Raw genomic sequence first — 12,619 nt, 5'->3', positions numbered from 1 at the left:
ACCCTGATGCATCCGTTCCCTCCGGCCAAGGGGAAAAACTCACCAAAGAGAGATTTAAAAAAAAAAAAAAAAATGGTTTATTTTGGGAGATTTTGAATTATTTTCTTTGAAATGCCCCTCCTTTTTTTTTTTTTTTTTTTAGCAAAAGCAAAAGTAAATAATTAGAAGATTTGACTTGCTAATAAATGTGTTCCAATAGCCAGCCATAATTTCTGAATGTTTAGGTAGAGTGACTTTCAAAAGCCAAATTTTCCAAAGCAAGAGATATCAATTCTGAGGTAAACTGAATGTTTTCCTTTCCCTGGGCACTGTCATTTTTTTTTTTTTTTTTTTTTTTGCCTAATTTTCCACCAAGAACTTCTCTTTCTGTGTATTCATTGATTAATTCCCCAATCATTCATTCAGTTATTCAGCAGATATTTATTTAACACTTACTATGTGCCAAACACGCTGCTAAGACCTTGGATGGAGAACTAATGAAGGCATCTATTTTGCAAAATTCATATAAAATCTCTGCAGTGCAGCTTATGATGTTGAGGTTTGATATAAACAATTTTTAATTTCCCCTTTTTCTTTCCTTTACCTCCCCAAACGGTAAGACCTGCATGTCTGAGTCAGAGACTAATCGCCAGGCTCGAAATGAAAGCGGATGAGGTAGTGAGCTGGGCCAACACAAGGTAGAAAGGAAAACAAAGATTTCTTCCAAGAAAAACAGCTCCTTATCCCGCCGGATACCACGCATAGCTGAGACATTTTGTTTTCCTTTTTTGGCTCATGCTTCTGGGTTGGAAGGAACTTCTCTGATTAGATCTGAGCAGAACTCGACAGCTCTCGGGCGCCGGCCAAGCACTCTCTGTCCTGGGTGGGCCGAGCGTTCACACCATCTATCACTCCAAACCTGCCGGGACGACACTATGAAGCTGGAGGTTTAAGCCAGGCAGGAGAGAAGTCAGCTTATTAGAGGACGAATATCTTCAATATCCTCGGGCGTTGTGGAAGTCACATTTTCCTAGCCTGTGAGAGACTGCCCAGCATTTTCCAGTCTTCCTCTAGCCAGCCACTCTCCGTTGCTTTCTTTCCTATTTTTCTTCTGAACTAAACAGTGAACAGCACATACATGTGCTTTACAAGCACCACTGGAGCTTTCATGACCAGTTACTTAATGGATGGAAAGTAAAAATACATCCATCAGTGTTTAGTGAATGAACGAATAATGGTTAAGGTTAAGGATTTTGCAAGAACAGAATCTATTGCACAAACACAGTTTCACTGTTTTAGAAATAATTTTGCCTCAGAGAAGTTTATCCAGACGAAAAGTTTATAGGGAAGAGGAAGTAAAACTCTGAGCTTTCTTTTCTTTCCATGTTTCAAATCAATAATTTGAATTTAAATGCCAAATGTAATTTTTTTTAAGCAAATAAATAGCAGAGGAAACGGAAACGTTTGTTATAAATAGAGACAATGAGTGAGTAGCAGAGAAAAATAACGCGGGGCTTTGGGTGCCGCTCTGGGGCAGTTTGCCACTGAGCAGACACGGTGACACTCAGCCAGGGAGTTATCAGCACTCAAAGGCAGTTAAGGAGTTGTTAAAATTTAGGAACAAAAAAAACTACAGTATTTTGAGGACATATAGAATCGGAGGCCAACTGAGTGGTGTCTGTTAATAAGCTGACAATAGAAATTGAGCAGAGGAAAGGACCGGTGACTTAAGGCCTCTCCTTCCACCCACAGATGCACTCGGGCTGCCCGAGCCACGCAAGCCCGACAGCAGAAGGAGGGTTAGACAGCTCATCGGACGTAAAGTGCAAGTGTACCCTAGATTCCCTGCTGTTTTGTAAAAATGGCAAAAAATCTGTATCTGAGTGATACCAAAAGAGCCAGCTGAAAACTAGAAAATTCAAAGTAATCCAAAGTGTAATTGCCATGGAGTGCAAACGTATCCACGATCGTATTAACTATCCTTTATGGGAAACTTAATTCAGTGGAAATCTCTTTGTCAAGTGTGTTTGATTTCAATTTATTTAATTCATTCAATGTAGAAAGCCTGATCAGATATCAGTGTATCTTACCGTGGGTGGTATAGGAGACAGAGCAGCACTTTTCCCATTTTTAAAAAATTACGGTGAGCGGGGTTGTATTCGCAGTGTTGCCAGCGCATCAAATAGATGAGCAGAGCTGGGAAGGCAGTTCGACCTCGCTGCAGCAACACATGTGGATTGGAACCTAATCTGCCAATTCTCAGCCTCAGTTTACACGTATGCAAAGTGCAAATCGTAAAACCTTCCTTGCAGAGCTATAAGGATTAGGGATGGTATTTGTAAGGTGCATGGCACGGAGCTAAACGAATGGTTAACTATTTATTATCTGTTTGTATGATATCTGTATTAAAGAGAGCCTGGTTTGCAACTGTTTTGGGAACTTAGGTCCCTTTGAGAATCTGATACAAAAGCCATGGAGTATTCATCCCCTCTACCCTTGACGCACCCCTAGCCAGTCCAATCCATAACCGAAATTTGCCACATTTTCAGCAGGTCACAGACCATCTGAAGCCGTTGACCAACAACTCCACACTAACAATGCCTGCACTGGTTGAAGGAGTTTTCTCTGGGAGAGGCAGACTCACTTGGATAAGGTGCATATACCTTTCGGGTTGGAGGCGGTGCTATGAGGTATAGAATTAGGTGTATTTTATTTCACTTCAAAGCCACCACCTTTGCACCATGTGTTAGAGTTAGTGGGGAAAAACCACGAATCCAGAAGTACTTACAAGAAAGAAAAACAGCACATTATGCATTTTTAAAAAATCATATTTTCCTATTTGAAGTCTTGGCTGATAAATTGTTCTCTCCTTTGACCTAAACTGTAATTTTTCTTCTTTTTTTATTGTCTGACTCTGTCTGGACCCACATTTCAGCACAGATTTTCCTATGGGAACTGAGATGAAAAATTGGAGGAAAAAGTGAACTTCCAGTAATCCCATCGTTCTTTAGCCCAGAACTCTGGCCCGTGACGTTCTCCCGCGACTCACCGCTCTCCCGCGAAGCCGGCCCGGCACACGCACCGCAGCCCGGCCCGCAGCTCCGCGCAGCTGCCGCCGTTGTGGCACGTGAGGTTTGCGTGCTGGTTCCCACAGACTGTCTCGGGCAATCGGCTCTGTCTGCAGAGATAAAAGGACCAGTCACAGCGGCTCATTGTTCATTTCATTCAAGAAAAATTTTTTGATAAACTCATATACGTAGTCAATGCCAAACTAATTAAGGACTCAGGCTGGAGGAGCTACAAATGCTCAATTCTGCTGCATCATAAAAGCATCACTTTCCCCAGTAAAAGCTCCTGCTGGAGGGACCGTGACAAGCACCGCTATACATCTTCCGCCTCCTCGCAGTTTTCACTCGTGACTCAAGATCTATGCCGTGAGGTGGCCATAAATTAAGGGCTGGAAAAGAACTTGCTATAACTACATTTGCCGCTGCCTTGCTAATAAATCAACCAAGGCCATAGGAAAATGGCATCTCTATAAAGGCCAGGAAAGCAAGGACAGCACTCTGGTACCCAAGCACTCACGCGATTTCCTGTCGGCTTTCGGAGCTGAACTCCGGTTGCCCTGCCAAAGCCTTGCCGCTCCCTGTCTAGTAAATCATAACTGCAGAAAGCCGGCCACATGCTGTCCAGGAGGTGTGTAGACAGCACTGAATGTGACTGCATGTGAATTCAGAGCGTGACTTTCTGGTACAGCAACAGAGCTGTGCATTAGAGAATCCTTACAGAAGAAAGAACAAATTGTTAGAAGATAAGCAGAGCTAAACTGCAAGATAAAATCCATTGCTTTGGAGGCTCCACGTTTGAGATGATTTGCAGAGTGTTGCTCAGGCCTTTGACACACTGTATATGTGCCCGGCATCGGATACATAATAAATATTCAGGAAATGTAGGATGAACTGGATTTTGTCCTGTTGTGTTTGCTGCAGCTAATTTGGAGAAATGGCCTACATGAGGCTAAGTGTGTCTCTTCCCACAAGAGCTAATCAATTCTACTTTAAAAAGAAGATATCATAAGGACTTTTCAGAAGAGCCAAAAATGTCAACCAGCTTTGAAAGGCGCCAATTAGCAATGCAAATATCGAGCTTTGTATACATCTTAGGTTTAATAAACAATTCCTGAATCTCATTAGAAGGTACTTTTGAGAACTTTTGTCTTCGAGAACTTGACTTTGATGAATTAGGCAGAAAAAAAAAATTGGAGAACTAGTTACTAGGGCCTATATGTTTATTCTGCTTATCCGAAGTCACTGTGGAATACTACTGATTTTGATCCTGAATTTCTCTTGCTTTTAAATAGGCAGATTATCCATTGGCAAAGGAGCTGGTTAACTCAGGGGAAACAACGTCTCACAGGAATGTCAGCACTTAGCACCTGTCACTGTGTCTTGCCTCACAGCCTCTGGGCAACAGTAAATGCTGCGGAGAGACACACAACTGCCGACAGGGGTGGCTAAACATTGTGTCTGCTAGGAGATTCCTGCAACTAAGCTGCCACCTCTGCATCAGTGTGTCGTCCACAGGCCAACCCATTCCAGGTGTTCTTGCCAAAGTCCTGGAGTTAATGATAACCCTCTCACCTCCCCGTAATGACTCAATTATTTAGTAAATTTAAAGCAATATAAGTTGTAAAAACAATAACGACTTCTACTTACATGGAAATAGTGAAGCAATGTGACTTAGAAGGAAAATATTTTTCTTATCTCTGTTTATATAACATGAAATGGAGGTCGTTGCTAGAACTAAAATACTGCTTTTGTAGTTTTAGGAAAAAATTGTGAAGTACTTTGAAATGGCTAAGAGATGACGGGGTATTCTTTCAGTGGCGTGTGCGGACCCTCTGAGCAAGCCTGGTTTTGTAGTGATGTGTGGCTTAGATTTGCTTTACTAAGCTACATTACAACCCTGTAAGTTTTAGAAAATGATATTAATATGTATGAATCTTGTTCATTGAAATGCAAATACATTTTTAATGAGCAATGCCATTGATTGTCAGACTACAGAAAAGATGATTTCAAACATTAATTTTGTTGCCTTATAGGATAGTAAGCAGTTTTGCATTTATTTGTAAATCCGCTTACTTGTTCTCATTTAAATATAAATATGCATGTGTGTGTGTGTGTGTGTGTGTGTGTGTGTGTGTATATATATGTATTCTTTAGATTGTCTTTTGACCTGGTTTTTATATTTCATAAATTCCCTCATTAAATCATAGCAAAATTATCAAAACGTTTTCACTTTCTATTTGTGTGAGAGTCATATTTCACAGTGTTGAACTTACAGTTGACCCCGAACAACTCGTGTTTGAATGGCAGAGGTCCACTCACACGCAGATCTTCTTCTGCCCCTGCCACCCTGAGACATCAAGATCAACCCCTCCTCCTCCGCCTGCTCAGTGTCAAGACGAGGATGAGGACCCTTCAGGATGACCCACTTCCACTTAATAAATAGTAAACATATTTTCTCTTCCTTACCATTTTCTTAGTTACATTTTCTTTTCTCTAGCTTACTTTATTGCAAGAGTACAGTACATAACACACATACGAAACATGCACTAATTGACTGTTTATGTTATTGGTAACGCTTCTGGTCAACAGTAGGCTATTAATGATTGTTTTGGGGGAGTCAAAAGTTATATGTGGGTTTCGACTGCACGGGGTTGGGCACTGCTAACCCTGAGCTGTTCGGGGGTCTACTGTATACTGTAATGTAGTCTTTTCAGGATTTTACAATATTTACCTGCATGAAATAACCCAGGGCATTATTTTAGCGGTAAAAGTCAGGCCTTCCCTAACAATACTAAAATTCGACTTTCGTGTTTATTGTAAATGTATCTGTTTCCTGAGGCCTTCGATCTGTCAGCCCCTGGGGCTGTAGCTCATGAGAGATGTTCTAGCACAGACGACTGAGAAGACACTTTGCTTCAAGTCTGGCGGAAACACCACCGTTCCTACCTGGGGGACATCCCAGCGAGTGAGGCCCTGTCTTGACACGAGCAAACCGTGGTGAAGTGACAAGGGTCAGCCCTGTTCCGCTCAGCACATGTGCACACAGCGAAGAGAGGGTTTTCCAGTTTGACAAGAAAAGCGCTGCAGAGCATAGCTCCAAAGGCCACAGTGTACACAGACTTCATGCTCACCTGCAAAATTTCCCCGTAAAATTTCCCAAACAGAGGCAGGAATAGCCATTGACGCCGCCAACGCAGGTGGCCCCGTTTGCACACTGGTGACCCTGGCAATGGTCTACCTGCACCTCACAGTTCACACCGGTGTACCCGGGCTCACACCTGCAGCGGGAGCCCGCCGCTCCGGCCGAGCAGTTGCCATGGATACAGGGGTCTGAGGAGCAGTCGTCGGCGTGGAGCTCGCAGTGCGTCCCTGACCGTCCCCGAGGACAAGAGCAGCGGTAAGAGCTGTAGGTGTCTTCGCAGCTCCCTCCCTGCAGACAGGGGCCGGAGGCGCAGCCATCCCGCTGCAAACACCCGGTAGCCACCGAATGCGCAGAGATTTGGAGAAATTGCTCTTCCTGAGGTTTATCAGCGAAACCACGAACATTTCCAAAGTAAGGGAGAAATATGCCTCCGATTGCTATCGTGCTCAGACACCCCTCCAGGCCCCTGGTGCTGGCAGTGGCTTGGCCACCCACGTGGATGTCCGTGTCGTCCTTCAGAAACCCGAGGCTCCCGGTCGCAGTCGCGCTGGTCACAGGGGGTGTCTGGTCGTCCACTTCCATTTGCCACCGGGAGGCCTGGGCCAGCGGGTCTGTCATGGAAAACGTCACCTCGTGCCACGTGCCGTCGTTCACGGACTGCACACTCGTCAGACGCAGCACATAGAAGCTGTTGCCACTTCGCAGCTGAAAGAATAATCTGGAATCTCGAATGCTAATGTTAAGAAATTCAGGCTCTTTTTCTGCACGCAGTAGCATCACATTTGCGTCCCTGGTTCTGAAACCAAATGTGATATTGGTGAGTTCCCTGGTGATCTTCCCATTGCTTCTGAATAATACTTCACTGCTTTGTCCATCGAAAACGGCATTTGCAATACCTAAAGAGAGAAGGCAATACCAATCAGCAACTTTATTAAAGCTGTAGTTTGCTTAAATACCTTTATTAATAGTAACGATCACTGTGTTAATGACATCACATATTGATTGATACATGCCAGGCACTGTGATAGTTGCTTTTATATTATTCCTAATATAGAGCTCTTCAATACAGGTATTATTATTATTATCCCTGTTTTATGAAAGAAGAATTTGAGACTCACAGAAGTTAAGTAATTTGTTGATGGCCACGTAATTAATAAATAATAAAGGTAGCACGTAAAACCTGGATGGTCTGGTACCGAAACCCAAACCATACATTTGTTTTCCACGGAAATCCTAATGCATGCCAATTTTTATTTTGCATTTGCTCCCACAAATAAAGCATTCATTATCCATTTTATACATAAAGAAACTGAGCACAAAGAAATTACAAATCTAGCTATGGTGACAGACCAAATTAACCATGGAGTCTGGTTTCTAATTAAGCTGATCAGTAGGCAGCTAAAAATAGTATTCCAAGTTACTGACCCACTTGCCTGGCAAAACACGAGTCACGTGCCAGCTACCAGCTCTGTACTGCACTCGAGTACTTTCACACGGCTGGGAGAGAAATACATAATCGTACCGATTGCTTCACTCTGTGCCCCTATATCACACATGAGCACAGCACTGCTGGGCAATCTTATTGCATTTCTCTACTAAAAATATTCCTTCCATTCTGCAAGATCATTGATTCACAGCTTGCTCTGTCTCTTATAGTATCTGATACTGTCTCAGCGTATCATCTCCAATGATACTGTCTTGAGAAAACAGGAGAGATAGTAGCTGTCCCAGCTTTGCCCCAGATCTGGAAAACTAACAGTGTCTCGACGCACTCTGCCTTCCGTCCTGTAACAATCCTCATTCCCATCCTCGATCAGCCCTTCCAGGGACGCGCTGGAGGTTTTCACGTTCATATTCTGAGGCTTTATTCCTACACACACCCTCGTTCTGTGCTGCGTCACCTTCTCCCTTCCTTTTTGTTGCTTCTCATCAGTATACGCCTGAGCTGTAACTGTCTCAATCTTGAAAAGTGCAAGCACACACACGACCCAGAAACACAGCCTGACACCCCCGATCCTGCTGCTTTCCTATTTCCTTATTCGCTTCACCAGCAAAACTTCTCCCCATAGTTTCATGTCATCATCGTGTCCACTCTCTCGCGTCCCAGTCTCTCCTGCATATATGACCCTCAAGCCCTTGTCCCGACCACTGCCCCGAATCCGCTCTCACCAAGGCCACGATGAAGGACGTCGTGTCACTCAATCCAGGGGCCAGTTCTCTCTTCTCATCATGTCTCCTGCTCAGTAGCAACGACCTTAAAACACGGTCATGACCTCATGAGTCAGCACCACACCCAACCGGCATGATCTTCCAAACGGACTAATCAATACTCCTAGTGTCCCTGCTTCCACTGCCGAGCGGATCAACACAACAGCCGCTCCTTGACGGAGACCGGCATTAGCGACCATCACATCCAGGAAGAAATCCTGAGTTCTAATCACCGCAAGCGTCTGCACGATCTCACTCCTGGCTACCTCTCCAATTCCAAATGCTACCGCTCCCTTCTTACCCACATGCTATGGCCACAAAAACTTCTTACCATTCATCGAAGACACCACGCTCGTTCCCCTCCCAGGCCTGTTACACCTGCTGCTATTTACACCTGGAGGATCCTCCCCCGGATCTTCCCGCTCCCCCTCGAAGTTGGCATCTGCTCAAATGTCACCTCCTCTGAGCAGCTCTGACTATCCAAGTTGAAACAGCTTCCTCCCGGCATCTGCTCTCTTTTCCACCACTCTGCTTAACTTTCTGCATAGCTGTGACCATTTGCAATTATGTTGTTTATTTGTCTACTCGTTCATTGATCTTCTGTTTTAGACTATGACGTTTGCGAGGTCAGGGATCTTCTCTGACGAGGTTTTCACTAAATCCCTGTGCCTGGAATATTGCCTCCTGCAGAGCAGGTGCTCAGTAAACATTAGTAAATGAATATCCTGTGAAAATAACTCCACCCTGATTCTGGAAACTGAGATAAGTATTAGAAACCACAGCAGGAGGAAACGTAAGTATATCATTCGATTGTTATAATTCAGGTACATTATTTGACTAGATTAAAATTTTGTTGATCTTATTTCTTTTAATTGTTGTGTTTTTTTCCTGCCAGGTTTGGATCTGGGGATTTAAGGAGGGAAAGAGCAAAAAGTGTCTCATTACATGTTTTAACATAAATATTAAAATGACAAATCTCATCATCTCCAACTCCTAAACGAAGAATACTGTCTGTGATACTATATGAATTTATTTTACTAACACGGCTGAGCACACTGAAATCACTCTTGTCAACTAGCTAAAAACCACAATACACATGACAACATTTATCCTTTGCATTTTCTTCAGGGAACTTTGCCACAGTAAACACCTCGGTTTCTAAGGTGAGTTGTAAATTTTTGAATCTTGGTTTAAACTTTGGTACGATACAGAGATAGAAATGACTAAAACTCCTACAGGCAAACTCAGGGTCACGTGTCAGCCGCACTCTCAAGAGTACGTTGTTCTCTCTACTGGACCTAATCTTCTCAAGATATATTACTTGAAAACAAAATACAATAGGGTCACAAGATCACATAAAATTAAATTATACAAGTAACAGAAATGAATTCTAGGGCTCATACATGTCAGGCCAGCAGTCCCCCAGTGTTTTCAGCACCAGGGACTGGTTTCATGGAGGACGATTTTTCCACAGACCAATGGGTTGGGGGGACAGTGCCAGGATGATTCGGGCGCATTACATTTATCGTGCAGCCCAACCTCTCTGCTAATGATGATCTGTATTTGCCACTGGCTATGTCTGCGTTCTTTTCCTGTGTTTCCTCTTAGAACAAATGAAATGCCCCAATTTAGTCGGGGGACGATGGCTTGAGCTCTACCTACATTCAAATCCCTGGGGCACCGGCTGGCACTGCGCTGCGGGGGGACAGGGGCTGAGTCCGCACCACCGGGCTTCCTCGCAGGCCCTCCCGGCCGCGTGTGCGGGGCAGGAGCAGGAGAAGTCGTCCCATAGCGTGTGGCAGACGCCTCCATTGAGACAGGGCGTGGCCTGGGCAGGGAAGAAATCGGAGGCAACTGAATGTGAGAACGGTGAAGCTGAGACCACATACCTGTTATTTCGAAACGCTAATTTCCCTACACATTTATGCTTTAAACTTTTAATTTCCGTTGTTTATTAAACAGAACAAAACTGGCTACTCCCATTGCAAACTGCTTTCTAAAAGAGGGTGGGGAGAGACAGAAAGAGGAGAAAGGGAGAAACTATGTAAAATGGATAAATAACACAAGGAGGATTTTTTTTAAGTATAACAATACTCTCTGCAATTTACAAATTACCAGTGACTTTTTCACATGCACTAATTGTCATTTTAGGTAGAAGCTATTACACGTTTTTACACATGAGGAAACTGAGGCCTCTATGATTTCCCAAGATCCTGTAAATAAATGAAATAATGAAACTTGGTACTTAGATCCTCTGGGTCCCAATTCAGTGAACCCCCAACCCCACTGGCTGTTCTGCCTCTGAATCAGAGAGATACTATTATTTGACATCTCACAAGATCACTCACAAAGTATTCAGAAGTATTTAAAAAGAAGTTTATTAGAGCCTGGACTGTATTTGTTCCAGATTTACTATTAACATGTGACTTGGGCTAGTAGCATAACCTTTCTAACCTTCAATTACTTTATCTGTAAATAACATCAATTGGGAGGACAATAATGCCTGCTCCATATAGTAGTCCTTTGGCAGAATTAAACAGATTAATTCATGCGAAATAGTGCCTGATACATTGTAAGTATTCCTGTAATAACGTTACAATAATTCATTTGTTTTGTGTTTAGAACCAAACCTAGCATGGAAATAGTTGGAGACACATGTAAATATGTTTCCTTCTTTTCCTTTGGAAGGTCACACAGGGCTGACATTTCTTACATTTAAGCAGCTCTTAGAGGAGTGTACAAAATATCCAAATAAAGCATGGGCTCTGAGAAATTATATTTCATAAGATTTCAAATCCAACTACCAAAAAGAAGTTGCCTCTCAGATTTTCTCTTCTTGTTAACTTAATAAGAGATCAAAACAATAGTAGCTGCACATTCAAGATACAGTTTACAGTATCTTCATAAAAACGCTAATTATGTTAAACCTCTGGGATGTTATTAAGAATTTAGGAATTAAAATGCTATTGTTGTTAAGTGACTTCATTGTTGTGAGCGAGGAGAACCCTGTAGCTGGAGTTGCCTTGATCAGTTAAGTAGCCCATGATGCCAGTAAGATCAGGGTTGTATTTCTATGGCTCACTGTAAATTGCCCAGTCTTGCAGGGAAAAATATACATGAAGCTTTATTCTATGTCCGAAGGCTCAGTAACATTGTCTTCATGGACAAGGAATGGTTTTAATAAATTATCTACTTAATAAAATAACATTTTAGCACATAATACATACATCGTTGGTATGAATAGTCTTACCTTACACATATTGTCTCCGGGACAGCCTTTGGTCACGTTAACAAGAATTGAATTGAGAGATGCATTATTTGTTGAATTTGGGAACAATTCCAGGGTTTGGTCGTTCAGTCTTATATCTTGGATACAGCCTTTGAAAAACCCACCACTCACTTCGGTCTCCTGCTTGTCAGGTAGGCCGCCGATGTAGAGGACATCTCCCCTCTGGATTCTCCAGGTAGGAGCAGAAATAAATCCCAGGTTTTGTGAAGACTGATAGAGTTCAATTTTACTTGGCTCGATTTTCAAAGATATCAAGTGGACATTTCCATCACTAATGACAAATTCCACTACCAGTTTGGGGGAGCCTGGAGCCAGCACTGCCAGTCTCCCGCGCTCTATCCAGACACGGATGAACTGGTGAGTTCTGTTTTCCAAAGCGAGAAGCAAGCCGGACGGTCGGCGGGTCCGGACAAACATGGACAGGCTGATGTTCTCCTCGTGGCTGTCACCAAGCGTGAAGGCAGCGTAGCCGGTGGAGTCCTCGTGGCCGAATCTGCCTGCCACGTACTCTTCAACGTCAAAATAGAGGAGGAGGAGGAGGAGGAGAAAAACGAAACATCTTGAGAGGTCACAGTAAGAAGGGACAGAAGATGAATATTTTGTATACACTTGTGAAAATTTTGCACACGCTCTCAGACATACTTTTTAAAGTTCACGACAGGCTTATTCTATAGAATAATGATTTGGCCTCATTTTCTGAACTTCTGGGTTTACTCTATCCCTCAAATAACTACATTTTGGTTTACAGTTTATAGATGAGTGATCAAAAGAGAGACAAAGAAGATCTCTGCACTTATGAACTAAAGCACCTCCCCTTCGCTGCCCTAAAGTGCTGGGGCTTAACGGTGGAATGTCAGTGCTCTAACTGGGCGGAAGAAACTCTGGAGCAAAAGCACTTCGCGTAGCATCTGTAAGCAGACCGTTCAGGCAGTC

At 43.2% G+C, this 12,619-nt stretch overlaps 1 protein-coding gene across 1 annotated transcript in view; it reads right to left on the bottom strand.

The window, feature by feature from the left end:
- Positions 1-12,619, bottom strand: part of CRB1 (crumbs cell polarity complex component 1) — a 121,257-nt gene that overhangs the window by 26,907 nt on the left and 81,731 nt on the right. Inside the window, exons 8-11 of the mRNA XM_045536513.1 lie at positions 11,648-12,195; positions 10,060-10,225; positions 6,179-7,085; positions 3,029-3,157 (exon numbers count right to left, since the gene is read on the bottom strand). Coding sequence (XP_045392469.1) covers positions 3,029-3,157; positions 6,179-7,085; positions 10,060-10,225; positions 11,648-12,195 — 1,750 coding nt within the window. The remainder of the gene's footprint in view (positions 1-3,028; positions 3,158-6,178; positions 7,086-10,059; positions 10,226-11,647; positions 12,196-12,619) is intronic.

The sequence above is a fragment of the Lemur catta genome, chromosome 23 (assembly GCF_020740605.2).
Source record: "Lemur catta isolate mLemCat1 chromosome 23, mLemCat1.pri, whole genome shotgun sequence".
In the NCBI taxonomy this organism is placed as follows: domain Eukaryota; kingdom Metazoa; phylum Chordata; class Mammalia; order Primates; family Lemuridae; genus Lemur; species Lemur catta.
The sequence above is the reverse complement of the archived record's forward strand: the minus strand, read 5'-3'. Positions and strand labels throughout refer to the sequence as shown.